At 45.4% G+C, this 20,702-nt stretch overlaps 2 protein-coding genes across 7 annotated transcripts in view; both read right to left on the bottom strand.

The window, feature by feature from the left end:
* The window catches only part of TJP2 (tight junction protein 2), a 187,437-nt gene that overhangs the window by 128,893 nt on the left and 37,842 nt on the right, over nucleotides 1-20,702 (bottom strand). For 3 of the 6 annotated variants that reach the window (XM_063714236.1, XM_024252825.3, XM_024252831.3), the window contains one exon: nucleotides 20,378-20,492. In XM_063714236.1, the coding sequence (XP_063570306.1) occupies nucleotides 20,378-20,492 (115 nt within the window). Of the gene's footprint in view, nucleotides 1-5,727; nucleotides 6,051-6,082; nucleotides 6,177-20,377; nucleotides 20,493-20,702 lie in introns of those variants that run through there. The other 3 variants (XM_054520009.2, XM_063714237.1, XM_024252829.3) reach the window with 3 other exon arrangements.
* FXN (frataxin) overlaps nucleotides 14,409-20,702 on the bottom strand; it is an 80,495-nt gene continuing 74,201 nt past the window's right edge. Inside the window, exons 6-7 of the transcript XR_008509709.2 lie at nucleotides 20,378-20,489; nucleotides 14,409-14,949 (exon numbers count right to left, since the gene is read on the bottom strand). The gene's annotated coding sequence lies outside the window, so the exon portion shown is untranslated. The remainder of the gene's footprint in view (nucleotides 14,950-20,377; nucleotides 20,490-20,702) is intronic.

The following is a 20,702-nucleotide window of genomic DNA, read 5'->3' as shown; positions in this document are numbered from 1 at the left end:
ACCCGGAAGGCGGAGCTTGCAGTGAGCCGAGATTGCACCACTGCACTCCAGCCTGGGCGACAGAGCGACACTCCGCCTCAAAAAAAAAAAAAAAAAAGAGATAGGGGTCTCCCTATGTTGCTCAGGCTGGACTTGAACTCCTAGGCTCAAGCAATCCTTCCACCTCAGCCTTCCAAAGTGCTGGGATTACATGCATGAGCTACCACACCTAGCCTTGAAAATGTCTTAATATTGACTGTGGTGATGGTTAACAACTCCACAAATACACTAAAAGACATTGAATTGCAGACTAAATAAGTGAATTGTATAGGATGTGAATTATATCTCAATGTAACTGTTTAAAACAAAAATGGCCAAAGCTAAAAGAGAATTATAAACAGCCTCAGGTTAACTAAAAAGTACACCGAAAAGTGCTAGGTAAATTTATGGCTTTTTCTGTTTCCTTTGCATTATAAATTTCTCCCAAATGGAGGTGAGTAGCCTTTGTTATCATTTTACATTTTACAAGCCCTTGTACAAATAAGGTCTTTTTGAGTCTTCACTATCATTCAGGAGCAAGATAATTATTTCCTTTATTTTATATACCAGCATGTGGCAGCTTCGAGTTTATGAGATTTACTGTGGTTCATTCAGCTGGTTGTAGCAGAGGTCAGTTCTTCCGCACCTAAATCCTGGGTCCTTTCTTTTACACTGTGTAGCATTTCAGGGTGCCAGGTAGGTACCGTCATGCAGAGATGACACTTCTGACCCATCTCAATAAGAAAATGACCACGACTTGATTTTCTGGGGAGCTGGCCCAGCCAACCTAAGACCCCATTCAAGTATAATCTAACTCATCAGAGGTCTGAGGGTACCATGGAAAGAACCTTTGGCTCTTGAGTCCTTTGCTCTTTTGAAATTTATTTCCATTTTGGCTCATCTTTTTATTTGCCTCAGGGCCTAGCACAGTACCTGATGTTCCAAAAGATTTGCATGAAGAATTTATGAATACTGTACGTAGCTTGTCATGAATTACATCTCAATATAACTGTTGGACGTGAAGGGGAGTGAGTAGGTAGGAATTTCTTTTTTTTTATTTTAATTAATTTATTATTATTATTATACTTTAGGTTTTAGGGTACATGTGCGCAACATGCAGGTTAGTTAAATATGTATACATGTACCATACCCACTAACTCGTCATCTAGCATTAGGTATATCTCCCAGTGCTATCCCTCCCCCCTCCCCCCACGCCACAACAGTCCCCAGAGTGTGATGATCCCCTTCCTGTGTCCATGTGTTCTCATTGTTCAATTCCCACCTATGAGTGAGAATATGCAGTGTTTGGTTTTTTGTTCTTATTCTACATGGGAGGACCACGAAAAGAACCATGGTTTCAAGCAAGAAGACCCAAAGTGGCCTCAATTTTCTCTTCCGTAAAATGAGAAAAAAAGAAATACCATGCTCAAGGTTGTCGTAAAGATTTAATGACAGTATATCTGAAAATCCCTGTTTCACAATGGGCACACAACTAATGTTCATTAATGCTAAATCAAATACTAGTCCAATAGCTTGATATCTCCTATGGAGACCAGTAGTTCTGGACACTGGGGATTCTAAAGTTCAGTGATGACCAATATCAAAAGGTGCTAATTAGATTTGCCAAACTTGAACTGTCTACCTAATTATAAGGAAGAAACTATTGTTAATTTTATTTCATGTTGTATATAAAATTGGGTTATCTTGTAACTTCAGATTAATTTTATATCTTGGTTTGCACTCACGTTCGAGTGTGTGTGCATGCGTGTTTATTCTAGTGACCCCCAAACCTAATTACATATCAGAATCAAGGTGGGCCAGGTGCAATGGCTCATGCCTGTAATCCCAGCACTTTGGAAGGTGGAAGCCGAGGTGGACAGATCACTTGAGGCCAGGAGTTCAAGACCAGCCTGGCCAACACGGACAAATCCCGTCTCTACTAAAAACTAGCTGGGCATTGTGGTGCATGCCTGTAGTCCCAGCTGCTTGGGAGGCTTAGGCACGAGAATTGCTTGAACCCAGGAGGCAGAGGTTGCAGTGAGCTGAGATGGTACCAGTGCACTCCAACCTGGATAACAGAGTTAGACTCTGTCTCAAAAAAAAAAAAAAAAAAAAAAAAAAAAATCACTCAGGGTGCTATTAAACGCACAGATTGTAGTATATAAAGACTTTGACTTGGCCGGGCACTTGGCTCACACCTGTAATCCCAGCACTTTGGGAAGCCGAGGTGGGTGGATCACCTGAGGTCAGGAGTTTGAGACCAGCCTGACCAACATGGAGAAACCCCATCTCTACTAAAAATACAAAAATTAGCTAAGCGTGGTGGCACATGCCTGTAATCCCAGCTACTTGGGAGGCTGAGGCAGGAAAATCACTTGAACCTGGGAAGCAGAGGTTGCAGTGAGCCAAGATCGCGCCATTGCACTCCAGCCTGGATGACAAGAGCGAAACTCCGTCTCAACAACAACAAAAAAAGAGTTTGACTTAGTAAATCTGGAATATTTGGAGAGTTTCCATTTTTATTAAGTTACCAGGTGATTCCCCAAACATCACTGAATCACTGATAAAACCATTCTCTGGACATTTTCTAAGAAATGTTTTCTCATGTAGATTGCAAAATGCATCCATTTACCAAATAAAACTCCGAACTATGTTGTTATTTCAGAAAAGAACATACTCTAGGAGGGCAAACCTTTTCTCTCTTGCCTTACTAGAATTAAAAGGAAGTAATAACATTCTGAAAGTCTGTGAATGCAGGAATCTTAAGAGAGAATGTTCTGCCAAATCTTGCGGTTTGAAGTATCTTCATTCACCATTCCAAAGGGACTTTTCAATCAAAGGAAGCTGTAAATTCTTACTACAAGTTGATAACCTCATTGTGATGAAAGTCATAACACAAGAAGAGTCAAGGGTCAAGAAAAAATAGCGGGGGCTCACACCTGTAATCCCAACACTTTGGGAGGCCAAGGTGGGAGGATGGCTTAAAGCCAGGAGTTCGAGACTAGCCTGGGCAGCAAAGCGAGAACCCGATCTACAGAAAAAAAAATAATAATAATTTAAACTAGCCTCTACAAAAATAAACAAAATTAGCCAGGCATGGTAGTTTGCACCTGTAGTCCCAGCTACTTGGGAGGCTGAGGTGGGAGGATCACTTGAGCCTGAGAGGTTGAAGCTGCAGTGAACCAAGATTGCACCACTGCACTCCAGCCTGGAAACACAGCAAGACTCTGTCTCAAAAAATAAAATAAGGCTGGGCGCCATGGCTCAGGCCTGTAATCCCAGCACTTTGGAAGGCCGAGGTGGGCAGATCACGAGGTCAGGAGATCAAGACCATCCTGGCTAACAGGGTGAAACCCTGTCTCTACTAAAAACAAAAAAAATTCAAAAAAATTAGCCGGGCGTGGTGGCAGGTGCCTATAGTCCCAGCTACTCTGGAGGCTGAGGCAGGAGAATGGCGTGAACCTGGGAGGCGAAGCTTGCAGTGAGCCGAGATCGCGCCACTGCACTCCAGCCTGGGCGACACAGCAAGACTCCGTCTCAAAATAAATAAATAAACAAATAAATAAAATAATTAAAAAACAAAAACAAAAACAAACTAAACCCAATATCAACAGGACACCTAAAATGAGGCCAGCTAAAAGAAGCACAGAGTTAGAGATCATCAGGCATCTATGCCTAGTTAATTAGAGCAGGTTGAGCACTGGGTAACTCCATTCCATTTCAGTCAAAATAGGAAACGCTTGAAGGTTTATAGTAGTCTCTATTAAAGAAAGTATGTGCACTCTAAGAACCTTGAGCTATAATGCTTTGTCTACCCAGGAATTCCCAAATATTTGTTCATATTCTGCCAGCGTGATTCTACTACACATTTACTATACATTCTCTTATTTTTTGAGACATTTACTGTACATTCTTAGTCAACATCTTCTGTTCCCTCCAAAAAATATAATAATAATAATTAAAAGTATCCAGAAGCCCAGAGGCTGGGGAAAGGAGAAAATAGGGTATTCTAATGGCTTTCTGTTTGGGATGATGAAAAAGTTCTGGAAATGGGTAGTGGTGATGGTGGCACAACATTGAATTAAGGGTCCATTTTTAAATGGTTAAAATGGTACATTTTATTTTATGTATATTTTACCACAGAATCAAAAACATCATCGGCCAGTATGTTAATCACATATCCTGTCACCCTGGGGTGCAGGTGCTCTAACCCATGCGGCTGTAGGGTGTCCTGGGGGGCAAAACAGATTCAAATACATAACTGGATGGAAATGTAAAGCACTCCTTGACACTGGACAGAAAACTTCACTCCCACATACCTAGGCCAGTGCTTCTCAGCAAACGGATCCGTTGGGTGATCCTGATTCAGCAGATCTGGGTGGGGCCTGAGATCCTGCATTTCAAAAGGCCGCCAGGTAATGCACCCGTGAACACGGACCTTACTTAAAGTGGCAAGACACCTGAACACTTGAAAGTACACAGAATGGCATCCTATCACCAACTAGAATAACAGGCTCCTCACCAGGAAACGAAGAGGATAGGTAGTATCTCTCAAGTGAATTGGTTAAGGACTTAACTTACCTACCGACCACGTTTGTGGAAATGCGTTCAGAAACCTGGACATAAGACCTGCCTGCGGAGGCCTCCCTACGAAACCCGCCCACCTCTGGGACTGGGAAGCAGCCACAGACAATAAGGATAGTTGAGACACTCAGTTGCGCAGAAAGCCCTCGTGCAAACTTCAAAACAGTCTTGAAAATGCCCTTCTCAAGCTCGAAGAATGCCTGGAATTCAGTGGCCTTTTTCCAACATAAAGATCTCCAACTCGGTTTTGACTGAGAGCTCCCTATAGAAGAACCTTGCAATGCAGCCCTGGAAACTTACAACGCCCTGTATATGCTGACAAGCTCGGCCCCTCCCTTACAAATGGGTCAGAAAGTGAAAATTTTTTTGTTGTTTAAATGTTTTCTAAGGCTCTGCCGCGTTAGGCGGAGGACATCCCCGTTTTGCGGACTACGCGGGCAGGGCGAGCACCTCCAGGGCTGTACGGTCAAGCTTTCTGGAGTGCAGAGTTTTCAAGCCCCGCCGTGGAGGCTCAGCGGGCACTCAAGCAGCCCCACCAGCTTCCAATAACCAGCGCCGCGCTCCGCCCGCGTCACTCCAAGGCACCGGCTCCTGCCCCCTCCCGATACAGCTGGCTGCGCCAACAGAAACTCAAAGGCCTTTTTAATCGGGTAAAAGAGAAGCTCAGCAGAAAGTGAAACAGTTTCCGTCCCTTGAGTGAAAGGGTGCCAGGCCAGGGAGAAGAAAAAAGGTGGCTCCCAGACACCTGTGGCTGCCGCAGGTGCGTGTTCAGGCACACCTGTTGATGATTCCCCCAGAGAGACCCTGTGAGGCGCTGCCGCCCCGGGGACGATGGGGAAGCAGGAAAAAAGTAAATGCCCGATGAAGTACACAGCGCACTCTGCAGAGAAACCTAGGGGATGTCAACCCCTATTTAATCGCGCTGCCCCTCACCCCCGCCTGCACAAACGACCCAGGGCACCAGCGCGAATTCGCGCCCACCAAATCATTCCCTGGCCAAAGTCGGGGCAGAAAGGAAGGCATCCCGGCGACGCCTGGGCACAGGCTGCTGCGCCTCGGCGGCTCTCCCAGGGCGTGCGGCAGGAAGCGCCTGGGCCGGGGAGGGAGAAAGAGGAGGGTACTCGCCTAGAGCCGTTGGCAGCCGCGGCCGGCGGTGTCGGGCGCTGGGCGAGGGCGAAGGCGGCTCTCCGGGGCACTGGGCGGCGCGGCGCTAGCTACTGGGCTGGTGTCCCCCTGCGCTCCCAGCGCGCGTCGCTGGCTGCACTTCACCCGAGCCGGAGTGCGGGAAGCTCCCCGGGAATGGGAGGGCGCCAGCGGCCTCAGCGGCTGCTCCCGTATATTATTGTGACTCGGACTATTTCCTGTTTAGAGGTTTGAGAGAAGGGGAAGAAAAAATCCAGGGTGGGGGCAGGGGGAGTTGGGCGGTGGCGAGCCAGAGAGCGGAGGCCGGGAGGGGAAGGAGGTGGGCGGCGGCTGTCACCTGCTTCCTTGAGACCGGAGGGTTCTGGGCGCGCGAGCCCCGGGAGGGAGACGCAGCTGCTCGGAGCGCTACTTTGGGGTGTCGGGAAGGGCGGAGAGGGTGGGCCTGCACGCACGCCACTCAGCGGTGGGGCAGGGGCCGCGGCCGCCTGGGAGACCTTTGTCACTGGAGCTCGCGGGCCTACTTTGCCGCCTCTTTTCTTCGACATAGAACTGCAGCTGAGCTTCCTCTCAGAGCGGGTGCAAGAGGAATTTGCTGGGCTTCTTTCTCTATGCGTGCCCAGGTCCGCTTCCTAATCTTTTCCAAGGTGTGAGCAAGGAGGAGGTCAGCTCCTCTACCCTTCAAAGCCCCCGGGAAGCATGATTGTGGGCCACTGTGGGTGCGTGGGGGGCTCTTGGGAGGGGGGAGGTGACTGCTTTTATTGGGGGGTGTGAGGAAAGTTAATGATTTTAGTGTAAAGTTAACTTTTACGGCCCGCTTCCGTTCCCCTCCCCCGCCAGCCTCGCCCTTAGCCGGGATCACTGGATCTGAGGCCCCCATCCGGAAATACCGGTTCCTCCACCCGGACAATAGGTGAGGGCGGGAGCGCTACCCAGAGAGCCTGCTTAGTCACCTCGGGAGCCCCTGCTCAGTCGAGAGGGCAGAACCCTGGCAGTGCCCAGGCCTCCACCTGGCGAGCAGGTGCCCCTTCTGTTTAACGTGGCCTTGTTAAAAACCCTGGGAAGGGAATGGGAACTTAGTGTTTAATCGGTAGAGTTTCAGTGTGGGATGACAAAAAGTTCTGGAGACCGAGAGTGGGGATGTTTGCACAAGAGTGTTAATATACCTAATAATGCTGTAACCGCCCAGTGGGTCCACCTTACCCGCTGCGTAGACAGCAGATTTGTCAAGACAGGGGAATTGCAATGGCGAAAGAGTAATTCAGGGAGAGCCGCCTGTGCGGGAGACCGGAGTTTTATTATTACTCAAATCAGTTTCTTTGAGCATTCGGGGATCAGATTTTGTTTGTTTGATTCGTTGGTTGGTTTTCGGTTTTTTGTTTGTTTTGTTTGAGACCGAGTTTCGCTCTTGTCGCCCAGACTGGAGTGCAGTGGCACGGGCGATCTCGGCCCACTGCAACCTTCGCCTGAGTTCAAGCGATTCTCCCGCGTCAGCCTCCTGAGTAGCTGGGGTTAGGGGCGCCCGCCACCACGCCCAGCTAATTTTTGTATTTTTAATGGAGAAGGATTTCACCACGTTGGCCAGGCTGGTCTCGAACTCCTGACCTCAGGTGATCCACCCGCCTCGCATCCCAAAGTGCTGGGATTACAGGCATGAGCCACCGCAACCCGCCCTGAGTTTTTAAAGATAATTTGGCGGGTAGGGGCTTGAGAAGTGGGGAGTGCTGATTGGTCAGGTTGGAGATGGAATCACGGCGGGGGTCGAAGTTAGGTTTTCATATGTCTTCTGTTCCTATCTGCGATGGCAGAACTGGTTGGGCCAGGTTACTGGTCTGGGTGGTGTCAGCTGATCCATCGAGTGCAGGGTCTGCAAAATATCTCAAGCACTGCTCTTAGGTTTTACAATAGTGATGTTATCCACAGGAGCAAATTTGGAGAGGTTCAGACTCTTGGATCTGGAAGCAGCAAGACCCCTAAATTGTAATTTCTAATCTTATAGCTAATTTGTTAGTCCTGCAAAGGCAGACTGGACCCCAGGCAAGAAGGGGGTCTTTTCAGGAAAGGGCTGTTAGCAATTTTGTTTCAGAGTCAAATGATGAACGGAATTCCTTCCCAAAGTTAGTTCCGCCTATGCCCAGGAATGAACAAGGACAGCTTAAGGGTTAGAAGCAAGATAGAGTCAGTTAGGTCTGATTTCTTTCACTGTCATAATTTCCTCAGTTATAGTTTTGCAAAGGCAGTTTCAGTGCCTTACACTGTACACTTAAAAATGGTTAAAACGGGCCGGGCTTGGTGGCTCACGCCTATAATCCCAGTACTTTGGGAGGCCGAGGCGGGTGGATCACGAGGTCAGGAGATCGAGACCATCCTGGCTAATATGGTGAAACCCCATCTCTACTAAAAATACAGAAAAATTACTTAGGCGTGGTGGCGGGCGCCGGTAGTCCCAGCTACTCGGGAGGCTGAGGCAGGAGAATGGCGTGAACCCAGGAGACGGAGCTTGCAGTGAGCCGAGATGGCGCCACTGCACTACAGCCTGGGCGACAGAGCAAGACTCCGTATCAAAAAAAAAAAAAAAAAAGGTTAAAAGGGCTGGGCTGGGTGGTTCAAACTGTACTCCCAGCACTTTGGGAGGCCGAGGCGGGTGGATCACTTGAGGTCAGGAGTTCAAGACCAGCCTGGTCAACGAGGTGAAACCCCGTCTCCACTAAATACAAAAATTACCTAGGCCTGGTGGCGCATGCCTGTAATACCAGCTACTCAGGAGGCTGAGGCAGGAGAATTGCTTGAACCTGGGAGGCGGAGGTTGCAGTGAGCCGAGATCTCGCCATCGCACTCTGCACTCCAGCCTGGGCAACAGAGTGAGACTCCGTCTCAAACAAAAAATAAAAAATAAAAAAGTTAAAACGGTACATTTTATGCCGTGTATATTTTACCACACACACAAAATCCTGGGTAGGATGCCATCACTCACGCCAGACAACTTTGCTTAGGACTGCCAAACTCTTCTTCCCCACGCAAACTTTTGCCAGAAGTAATAGAATGGATAACAGTACTTTTTATAAAACTCAGGTTCAGGCCTGACATAGTGGCTCACGCCTGTAATCCCAGCGTTTTGGGAGGCCAAGGCGGGCAGATCACAAGGTCAGGAGTTCGAGACCAGCTTGGCCAATATGGTGAAACCCTGTCTCTACTAAAAATACAAAATTAGCCAAGCGTGATGGTGCGTGCCTGTAATCCTAGCTACTTGGGAGGCTAAGTCAAGAGAATTGCTTGAACCTGGGAGGCAGAGGTTGCAGTGAGCTGAGATTGTGCCACTGCACTCCAGCCTGGTGACAGAGCAAGACAGTGTCTCAAAACAAAAACAAAAACTCATTTTCATTTAGGTTAGACTTCTGATGATACCCATCAACAACTTATTTCAACAAGAGGGAAGATCAAGCCTGAAGAACACTGCAATTTTAAGAAAGATGAACAATAATTTGTCAGAAACTAGGGTATTAACAAAGTAATAAAAGTGTATGTAGGATGCTACTGTTTACCTAGGAAAGCAGAAACACACGTAAGCGCATGTGCTTTTTTTTTGGAAGGATAAATTATTAAATAAAATGGAAACCTATAAGGGAGGGAGGGACCAGGATGGAAGGACAAGGATCGAAGCTAGACTTCTCAGAATATACCATGTTTTGGCTAGGTGCGGTGGCTCATGCCTGTAATCCCAGCACTTTGGGAGGCGGAGGCGGGTGGATCATGAGGTCAGGACTTCAAGACCAACCTGGCCAAGATGGTGAAACCCTGTCTCTACTAAAAATACAAAATTATTACAAATACTAAAAATACAAAAAAAAATTACCCAGGCGCGGTGGTGGGCACCTGTAATCCCAGCTACTCAGGAGGCTGAGGCAGAGAATTGGTTGAACCCGGGAGGCAGAGATTACAGTGAGCCAAGGTCGCGCCACTGCACTCCAGCCTGGGTGACAGAGCAAGACTCCGTCTCAAAAAAAAAAAAAAAAAAAAAGAATATACCATGTTTTGTGGATTTGACTTTGGAATGATATGTTTCTTACATTCTTATGAAACAAAATTAAATTTAAAAAAAGCAAAATGCAACACATGAATGCTGGCATCAAGTTGGTAGCTTAACAGTGTGAAGGGAAATTATATAAAGTGATTTTAAAACACAATTATTGCCAGGAGCAATGGCTCACCCTGTAATCCCAGCACTTTGGGAGGCCGACCTGGCCAGATCACCTGATGTCAGAAGTTGGAGACCAGCCTGGTCAACATGGAGAAGCCCCATCTCTACTAAAAAAAATACAAAAATTAGCCGAGTGTGGTGGCACATGCCTGTAATCCCAGCTACTCAGGAGGCTGAGGCAGGACAATCACTTGAACCAGGGAGGCAGAGGTTGCAGTGAGCCCAGATCAGGCCGCTGCACTCTAGCCTGGGCAATAGAGGCAGACTCTGTCTCAAAAGAAAACAAAAAAACAAAAAACCACACACAGACACAATTAATTATTTGGGCTGGACAAAGGGCTCATGCTCTTTATCCCAGCACTTTGGGAGGCCGAGTCGGGCAGGTCACTTGAAGCCAGGAGTTTGAGACCAGCCTGGTAACAGGCCATCTCTACTAAAAATACAAAAAATAAGGCCGGGCGCAGTGGCTCAAGCTTGTAATCGCAGCACTTTGGGAGGCCAAAGCAGGAAGATCATGAGGTCAGGAGTTCGAGACCAGCCTGACCAACATGGTGAAACTCTGTCTCTACTAAAGATACATTAGCCTGGCGTGGTGGTGCCTGCCTGTAAACCCAGCTACTCAGGAGGCTGAGGCAGAAGAGTCGCTTGAACCAGGAGGCGGAGGTTGCAGTGAGCTGAGATCATGCCATTGCACTCTAGCCCGGGCAACAGAGCCAGACTCCATCTCTAAATAAATAAAGTAAAAATACAAAAATTAGCCAGGTGTGGAGGCTGAGGCACGAGAATTGCTTGAGCCCAGGAGGTGGAGGTTGCAGTAAGCCGAGATCGCATACCTAGATGTGTATGTCCCACTTGTATCTCAGAGTAACTGAAGACTTGATGAGGAAATTATGTCAGCCAATAAATAAGGAATGACATTTGAATTACCAGCATTGTGTAAAACTCTAATAAAATAATGGATCCAGGCAGTGGTCATTGAATAGTCACTCACATCACAGAAAAGGAGATCACCAGGCATTATGTGCCATCTGATAGAAATATACAACCACAGATGACATATTCTTGCCAAAAAGAGCAAACTAGTGTCTGACCCAGCATCTAGATCCAATTAACTGTTTAGAAAAACTCTTGAAATAGAGGAATGTGTTAAACAACACTACACTACTGCTGGGTACAATAAATGAAGTCCAGGATGTAAAAAAACTCTAAAAGAAAAATCACTCAGGCTGGGTGTGATAGCCCCTGCCTATAATCTCAGCACTTTGGGAGGCTGAGGCAGGAGGATCACGTGAGCACAGGAGTTCAAGATCAGCCTGGGCAAAATAGTGAGACCCTGTCTCAAAAAAAAAAAATTAGCCAGATGTGGTAGCGCATGCTGTGGTCCCAGCTGCTTGGGAAGATGAGGTGAGAGGATCACTTGAGCCTGGGAAGGTTGAAGCTGCAATGAGTTGTGATCGTACCACTGCACTCTGGCCTGGATGAAAGAGCGAGACCCGGTCTCAAAAAAAAGAAAAAAGACAAATCACCCAGTTTCCTCAACATGTAGCAAGGCATTAAAAAAGATAGAGGAGGCTGGGCGTGGTGGCTCACACCTGTAATCCCAGCACTTTGTGAGGCCAAAGTGGGTGGATCATCTGAGGTCAGGAGTTGGAGACGAGCCTGACCAACATGGAGAAACCACATCTCTACTAAAAATACAAAGTTAGTCAGGCGTGGTGACACATGCCTGTAATCCCAGCTATTCAGGAGGCTGAGGCAGAAGAGGCAGAGGTTGTGGTGAGCCGAGATCGTGCCACTGCACTCCATCCTGGACAACAAGAGTGAAATGCCGTCTCAAAAAAAAAAAAAAAAAAAGATGGAGGAGAAACCTATAGACTAAAATACTTAAGAGAGATCAATGAAATACAATGTGTAAATCTTGTTTGGGTCTTGGGTTAAAAAAAAAAAAACCTCTGGGAAAAATTATGAGATATTTGAAGAAATTCTATATTCTCTAAGTTGGTAAAAATTTTAGGAAAATTATTTAATGGCATGTTTTATTCACATACCATTGATTTAGTATATAGAACTGACGTTGCTACTACATTGTCTGAGTGGCATATTAATTTAATTTTTCTTTTTTTTTTTTTTGAGACAGAGTCTCACTCTGCCACCCAGGCTGGAGCGCAATGGCACAATCTCGGCTCACTGCAACCTCCACCTCCCAGATTCAAGAGATTATCCTGCCTCAGCCTCCCGAGTAGCTGGAATTAACAGGCGCTGGCCACCACGCCCAGCTAATTTTTGTATTTTTAGTAGAGACGGGTTTTCGCCATGTTGGTCAGGCTGGTCTTGAACTCCTGACCTCAGGTGATTCACCCGCCTCACCCTCCCAAAGTGCTGAGATTACAGGTGTGAGCCACTGCACCTGGCTTTTTTTTTTTTTTTTTTCTTTTGAGACGGAGTCTCATTCTGTCGCCCAGGCTGGAGTGCAATGATGCTATCTCGGCTTGCTGCAAACTCCGCATCCCAGATTCACGCCATTCTCCTGCCTCAGCCTCCTGAGTAGCTGGAACTACAGGTGCTCATCACCTTGCCCGGCTAATTTTTTTGTATTTTTAGTAGGGACGTGGTTTCACCGTGTTAGCCAGGATGATCTCGATCTCCTGACCTCGTGATCCGCCCGCCTTAGCCTCCCAAAGTGCTGGGATTACAGGCATGAGCCACCGTGCCTGGCCTTTTTTTTTTTCAGAAGGAGTCTCGCTCTGTTGCCCAGGCTGGAGTGCAGTGGTGAGATCTCAGTTCACTGCAACCTCCGCCTCCCAAGTTCAAGTGATTCTCCTGCCTCAGCCTCTCGAGTAGCTGGGATTACAGGTGCCTGCCACCATGCCCAGCTAATTTTTGTATTTTTAGTAGAGATGGGGGTTTCGCCATGTTGGCCAGGCTGGTCTGGAACTTCTGACTTCAAGTGATCGGCCTGCCTCAGCCTTCAAAAGAGCTGGGATTACAGGCATGAGCCACCGCACACAACCTTGTTTAATTTCTTTCTGTATCTGAAATAAAATGAACATTTCAAAGAAGAATTGGATTGTTCTGGACTGTGTTCAGATAGGAAGAAACGGACTCTGGCAAGCATAGGTGGTAACTGACATCTTTGTTTTTCTTGTCATTGTAGGTGCATGTTGTATGTATTTCTTTGTCTGTATTTTTCTGTAATCAGCAAAACAGCATTTTCTGTAGCTAGTAAACATTTCCACTTTGACGACTGAGCATTGCAAAATCTGCCCAGGGAAATAAAATGGGACGCCTCCTTGGGTTACAAGGGCAGTACTATAAAAAATGGGGCAGGAACTCTGAGTTCTGACTTGGTGCTCAGCAGAGCCTCCCTCCCTGCCACTGGCAGCAAGACAGTCCCGTAGAAGCAATCAAGCCTTTTTAAGAGACAAAGCTCTATTCTGTGCCTCTTCTGACAGGGAGCTCTTGTGTTCTGTGGCCTGAGGTCCTGAAATCAACACTGAGCTTCACCTGCAGTCTGGACAAACAAGAATGGGAAAGAGTCAAATCAAAGTGGAAAGTGGAGCACTCGTTTTGACAGGACCAATGTTTTCATTTTCTTTTCCTTAGAAATGGGGTCTTGCTATGTTGCCCAGGCTGGTCTTGAACTCCAGGGATCAAATGATCCTCCCACCTCAGCATCCTGAGTGGCTGGGACTACAGGCACCACCGTGCTGGGCAGGACCAGTGTTTTCTCTCTTTTTTTTTTTAGACGGAGTCTCGCTCTGTCGCCCAGGCTGGAGTGCAGTGGCGCGATCTCGGCTCACTGCAAGCTCCGCCTCCCAGGTTCACGCCATTCTTCTGCCTCAGCCTCCAGAGTAGCTGGAACTACAGGCGCCCACCACCACACCCAGCTAATTGTTTTGTATTTTTAGTAGAGACGGGGTTTCACCGTGTTGGCCGGGATGGTCTCGATCTCCTGACCTCGTGATCCGCCCGTCTCAGCTTCCCAAAGTGCTGAGATTACAGGCGTGAGCCACCGCGCCTGGCCAGGACCATGGTTTTCTTTGTAATGGGGGTGATGTGGAGCCCCAAAAGGAGCCCTGTTGGCTTTGCCACCTGCTGCCTGTGTGATGTGAGTTATGCATTTAACTTCAGTCTCCTCAACCTTTGACTCAGCAACTCCATTCTTAAGCATCTATCTCAAAAAACAATACTCACACAAGTATTGAAAGAGATAGGCTGGGCAGGGTGGCTCACGCCTGTAATCCCAGCACTTTGGGAGGCCTAGGCGGGTGGATCACCTGAGGTCAGGAGTTTGCTACCAGCCTGACCAACATGGTGAAACCCCATCTCTAGTAAAAAAAAAAAATAATAAATAATAATAATAATAATAAAATTAGCCAGGCGTGGTGGCAGGTGCCTGTAATCCCACCTACTCGGGAGGCTGAGGCAGGAGAATCGCTTGAACTTCGGAGGTGGAGGTTGCAGTGAGCTGAGATCATGCCATTGCACTCCAGCCTGGGCAACAAGAGTGAAACTCCATCTCAAAAAAAAAAAAAAAAGAAGGAAAGAAGTTCAAAAATGCTTATTCCTGTGTATCTGAAATAGCAAAAATTAAAATTACATTTTTAGCCGCCAAAAGAATGGCAGGATAAACAATGGTATACTATATGATATGTTAAATGTCTTTCTCTATGGACTATTCAGATGTTTGCTTTGGTTCCAAAATGAATATCCAATTAGTTAAAGTTACAAGTCTAAAACCCTAGTTCTCTAGGTTTTAACTTAACATGTTTGCTTGATTATTCTGTTTTATAAAAGTAGCATTTTTCACTTACATTTTATTATACAATATTTGATATATATAAAATAATATAAGTAACATCTCTGTAAGCTTGGTAGTATATAATAAAATGAATACATGAACCCACCAAACAATTTATGCATAAAGCATTGCCATTGCTTTTAAATCCACCATGTGCCTTCCAAATCCTCAACCCATCTTCTCCATCCATTTCGAGGTAATCACCATCCTAAATTATGCATTCATTAAAAAAAAAAAAACAGTTTTAACAAACATGCATGTCTTCCTAAACAATATGTTGTTTGGATTAGCTTGGTTTTGAGCTTCTTTATAAAAATGGAATCACACTCTATATAATAGTCTTCTGCAACCAGCTCTTTTCGCTGCAAATTATATTTCCAAGATTTATTCTGGGATATAGCTGTATTTCTTTTTTATTTATTTATTTATTTTTTGAGATAAAGTGTCACTCTGTTGCCCAAGCTGGAGTGCAGTGGCACGATCTCGGCTCACTGCAACCTCCAACTCCCAGGTTCAAGTGATTCTCCTGCCTCAGCCTCCCAAGTAGCTTGGACTACAGGCATGGGCCACCATGCCCAGCTAATTTTTGTATTTTTATTAGAGACGGGGTTTCACTATGTTGGCCAGGCTGATCTTGAACTCCTGACCTTGTGATCTGCCCACCTCAGCCTCCCAAAGTGCTGGGATTACAGGTGTAAGCCACCGTGCCCGGCCCAGAAAATTTATTTTTATTTATTTATTTTATTTTTATTTTATGTATTTATAAATAAATATATAAATTTTCCTTTGGATAAAAAGATGCCTACCTTCTATGTGGATGATTACCTTCAATTTTATTTTATTTTATTTTATTTTATTTTGATTTTATTTTTGAGATGGAGTCTCACTCACTCTGTCACCCAGGCTAGAGTGCAGTGATGCCATCCTGGCTCACTGCAACCCCTGCCTCCTGGGTTCAAGCAATTCTCCTGCCTCAGCCTCATGAGTAGCTGGGATTGCAGATATGCACCACCACACCCAGCTAATTTTTGTATTTTTAGTAGAGACAGGATTTCGCCATGTTGACCAAGCTGGTCCCGAACTCCTGACCTCAGGTGATCCACCCACCTAAGTCTCCCAAAGTGCTGGGATTACGGGCGTGAGCCACCACTCTCGGCCAGACAACTACTTTCTTAGTGAACTTTAAAGAAAAGATTTCAGATGACTGCAAGATTAGATTTTGTATACCATAGGAGTGAGTCTTCTTTTCACTCACTAAGGAAATATATGTATCATTCCAGTAATTTGTGGATTTTGCATTCTAAGTATGTTTGAAGTTGCACAGCTACCAGCAAGTACATCTGGCTGGAACTCACTAAACCCTGTTTGTACTTAAATCGCTTCATAATTTCGAAAAGGGGTAACCATATAGCCCACCTCCCAGGATTACTAATTTGGTTTCTACCCATAGAAATTTGTACCTTCCACCCAGGTCAGTTAAGTGGATTTTACATTCCTTTGGCTCTTATGATTTGATAATGTCTTTCCTTCCTCTCTCCCTCCCTCTCTCCCTCCCTCTCTCTCTCTCTCTCTTTCCTTCTTTCAGACGAGAGGTTTGCCCTTGTTGCCCAGGCTCGAGTGCAATGGTGCAATCGCAGCTAACTGCAACCTCCGCCTCCTGGGTTCAAGCGATTCTCCCGCTTCAGCCCCCCGAGTAGCTAGGATTACAGCCATGTGCCACCGCGACCAACTAATTTTGTATTTTTAGTACAGACGGGGGTTTTTCCATGTTAGTCAGGCTGGTCTTGAACTCCTGACCTCAGGTGATCTGCGCATCTCGGCCTCCCAAAGTGCTGGGATTACAGGCATGAGCCACCGCGCCTTTTCTTTCTAATTCTTAAGACTTTGAGACTTGATGAGTTCTGCTTCTTTTCATATACTTCTCGTGTTAAAACCACATAACCCTATCAGATATTAATGGCAGTCAATGAATGTGGTAACAACCTAGTGGAAAGTCTATGGGCATTTATTAGTCTTTCCACTATTTGGTATGTTTGAAATTTTTTCCTTTTTTTATTTTTCCTTTTTTTTTCGGAGACAGAGTTTTGCTCTTGTGGCCCAGGCTGGAGTGCAATGGTGCGATCTCTGCTCACCGCAACCTCCGCCTCCCGGGTTCAAACAATTCTCCTGCCTCAACCTCCCGAGTAGCTGGAATTACAGGCATGTGCCACAACGGCGGCTAATTTTGTATTTTTAGTAGAGACAGGGTTTCTCCATGTTGGTCAGGCTGGTCTCCAACTCCCGACCTCAGGTGATCCGCCCATCTCAGCCTCCCAAACTGCTGGGATTACAGGCGTGAGCCACCGTGCCCGGCTGAAATTTTTTCTATATAAAAATTTGGGGATTCATCCCACCAGTGGCCAAGTCTACAACATTGAATTCAACCCTCCCAAAACTGTGGGCATTGATGATCTAACCGGGGAGCCTCTCATTCAGCGTGAGGATGATAAACCAGAGATGGTTATCATGAGACTAAAGGCTCATGAAGCCCAAACAAAGCCAGTCCTGGAATATTACCAGAAAAAAAGGGGTGTTGGAAACATTCTCTGGAACAGAAACCAACAAGATTTGGCCCTATGAATATGCTTTCCTACAAACTAAAGTTCCACAAACAAGCCAGAAAGCTTCAGTTACTTCATGAGGAGAAATGTGTGTAACTATTAATAGTACGATGGGCAAACCTCCTAGTCCTTGCATTTAGAAGCTGCTTTTTCTAAGACTTCCAGTATGTATGAATTCTTTGAAAATTATATTACTTTTATTTCTACTGATTTTTTTCTGGATACTAAGGATGTCTCGAATGAGTCAGATACTAAGATTCATCCTTTGAAATCATCTGGTGTGTTTTATGCAGTTATCCTTAAAAACATCAGCTATGTCTGAACTTTTAAAACATCTGTTAGAGCAAAATTAAAAAAGCATTTGGTAGTACTCTAACTTTTTGTTCAGTTAATAAGTGGTTGATAAAGTTTCCATATTTTTCTGGAAAAGTTAAAAAAAAAAGTTACATGTAATTTGGGGAAAATGTCAGAAATTTTTGCATAGATTGATGCCAAAAAAGACTTTTCTAGCATTGTGGAACACGGTGAGACATTATATAAATTCCAGAAAAAAAGCTACTGGAATTACAGATTTGTTGTAAGGTACAAATTCACTGCTGCCTTTACACTAAGAAATGTATATGCTAACCATATATGCTGTATTTATTTTGTTGTTAAGCATACTTTCAGTTTACTCATAATTTTCAGTTTACTATAAAAATGTATCAATTAGCATATAGAAAAATATTACTTTAAGATGACTTGTTTCCTTTGAAAATACATATGTACTGAGGGTTATGATTTATGTCAGAAATTTACGTTATAAGTCCTTGGATAAGCACCAAAGCTGAATGAATTTTCTTTTTTTTTTTTCTTTGAGACAGAGTCTTGTTCTGTCGCCCAGGCTGGAGTGCAGTGGTGCAATCTCAGCTCACTGCAAGCTCCGCCTCCCAGGTTCACGCCATTCTCCTGACTCAGCCTCCTGAGTAGCTGGGACTACAGGCGCCTGGCTAATTTTTTGCATTTTTAGTAGAGACGGGGTGTCACTGTATTAGCCAGGATGGTCTCAATCTCCTGACCTCATGATCCGCCTGCCTCGGCCTCCCAAAGTGCTGGGATTACAGGCATGAGCCACTGTGCCTGGCTATTTATTTATTTTTAATGGAGACAGGGTCTTGCTATGTTGGCCAGGGTGGTCTCCAACTCCTGAGCTCAAGTGATCCACCCACCTCTACCTCCCAAAGTGCTGGGATTACCGACCTGAGCCACCACACCCAGCCCACACCTGTACTTTTTAATAATGTACTCTTTTGAATTTAATTAAAAGCCAAATACAGTAAAATAAACATATGGGGTGGACTAGAAAATCTGCCAGTTACCACTGGCTGACACTTGCAGGGATCCTAATGGGATGGAGAAAGTCTTGAAGGGGACCCAGTGAGAGGTTGCTGTTAGGGTGTTCTGGTATTTCCTGAAGACTAAATAGGGGCAGCTGTACCTCTCAGAAACAGGCTGGTCAAGGTCACAAGGGTCACATGACTGCTGAGTGCTCTTTTGGCACTCCTTACCCCTCCCCAGCCACACCTGCCTGGCCTGAGGGGCAGGGCTGCTTCTGAGCCTGGGGAACACCTGGGTCCCTCCTCCCAGGAAGCTCCACCTTCTCTCTGAGGAGTGGCACAAATAGGTAAACACCTGACCTGTGACTACCAGTCAGGTGTTGAGAAGAAAGGAAAGAGGAATAGCCAACGACAATCCCTCCTCCATGCTCAGCAATCACTGGGTGAAAGATTACTTTGGTCCTCTTTAACACACTTTACAGTCCACTCTACTTTGACATGATGTTGTAAGTCATTCAATTTACAAATCTCCATGGAGTTTAGAGTCAGTGGTTACCTCTAGATTCACGGCTAGAATAGCTTTAAAAGACATTTTTAACAAGCTTTTTTTTTTCTCTTTTAAAGCCATCTTTAAAAAGCTTTTCTAAGAAAATATCAGTTCAAGTAAGTGGCATACTGTTTGCTTTATGGCATTTGGACTTTAGCAAACAACTCATAAATAAATATTTTGTGTTAGCCATTTGTTAACAGTCCAAAGATCACTGTAGTTTTATTTAAGCCTCTGGCAAATACAACTAATTTTAAATTCACATAGAAAAGCATAGTTTCTCTGGAGTTGGGATTACCTATGAATTTCCAGAGAGAAAGCCACAGCTATACAGATATAGATATAGATAGACATACACATAGATATATTCATTGGATGCCTTCGTAGAAAATGAAGGTAATATTACTGATAGTGCATAATGTAAAAATCAACTTACTCATTGTGATGTTCAAAGAGTTGTGAACAATAATATAGTTCTGTAATAATACAACTGGTATTTATACGTATAGGTTAATAATTGAAATTAGAGATACAGCTGAATTGCACCTTTGCTTATTATCCATAGGGTAATAGTAGAGATAATAGGGGCATGACCAAAATAATGGGCTCACATTTTAATGAGTACTTATTTGGCACAGTATCCCTGTGATGTAAACTGTGGTTATATAAGTAGGCTAATTGATTAAAAAATTCTTTCACTTGGCCAGGCGCGGTGGCTCACGCCTGTAATCCCAGCACTTTGGGAGGCCGAGGCGGGCAGATCGTGAGGTCAGGAGATTAAGACCATCCTGGCTAACACGGTGAAACCCCGTCTCTACTAAAAATACAAAAACTTAGCTGGGCGTGGTGGCGGCACCTGTAGATCCAGCTACTTGGGAGGCTGAGGCAGGAGAATGGCGTGAACCTGGGAGGTGGAGCTTGCAGTGAGCGGAGATCGCGCCACTGCACTCCAGCCTGGGCGACAGAGCGAGACTCCATCTCAAAAAAATAAAATAAATAAATAAATAAATAAATAAAACAAATTTAGAGAAGCCTCTTCTGCCCATCCAAGAACCCTAGAGAGAGAGAGACATGGTACAAGAGAAAGCATGAGCATTGGAGTCCTACAGTGGGCATAAGTCGCAATGTTTTCACATTTCAGTTATGTGACTGAGGTAATCTCACTGGACCTACCTGAACTTGCTTTCCCTTTCAAAAATGAGGATAGACTCTTCTGCCACCCAGGATGAGATGGAAGATAAGGAATGTCCCAGCCAGTTTGAAGTTTCACCCTGTGATAGAAGCCCTGCTGGACAGATAAGTGAGAGTGAGGAACTTCGCAAAACTGGGCGAATGAGCACTTTCTTATAAGATACCCACCCACATTGCACGGCACAGCCAAGGGCAATCTTTTATGGACCTGTGCTGTCATGGGAAAGGGTCCTTCCAGGCATCAAAAGCTGTCGATAGCCCGGCACGGTGGTTTATGCTTGTAATCCCAGCAATTTGGGAGGCTGAA

The sequence above is a fragment of the Pongo abelii genome, chromosome 13, assembly GCF_028885655.2.
Source record: "Pongo abelii isolate AG06213 chromosome 13, NHGRI_mPonAbe1-v2.0_pri, whole genome shotgun sequence".
Lineage (NCBI taxonomy): Eukaryota > Metazoa > Chordata > Mammalia > Primates > Hominidae > Pongo > Pongo abelii.
Note: the sequence above shows the minus strand (reverse complement) of the source record. Positions and strands in the feature narration are given on the sequence as shown.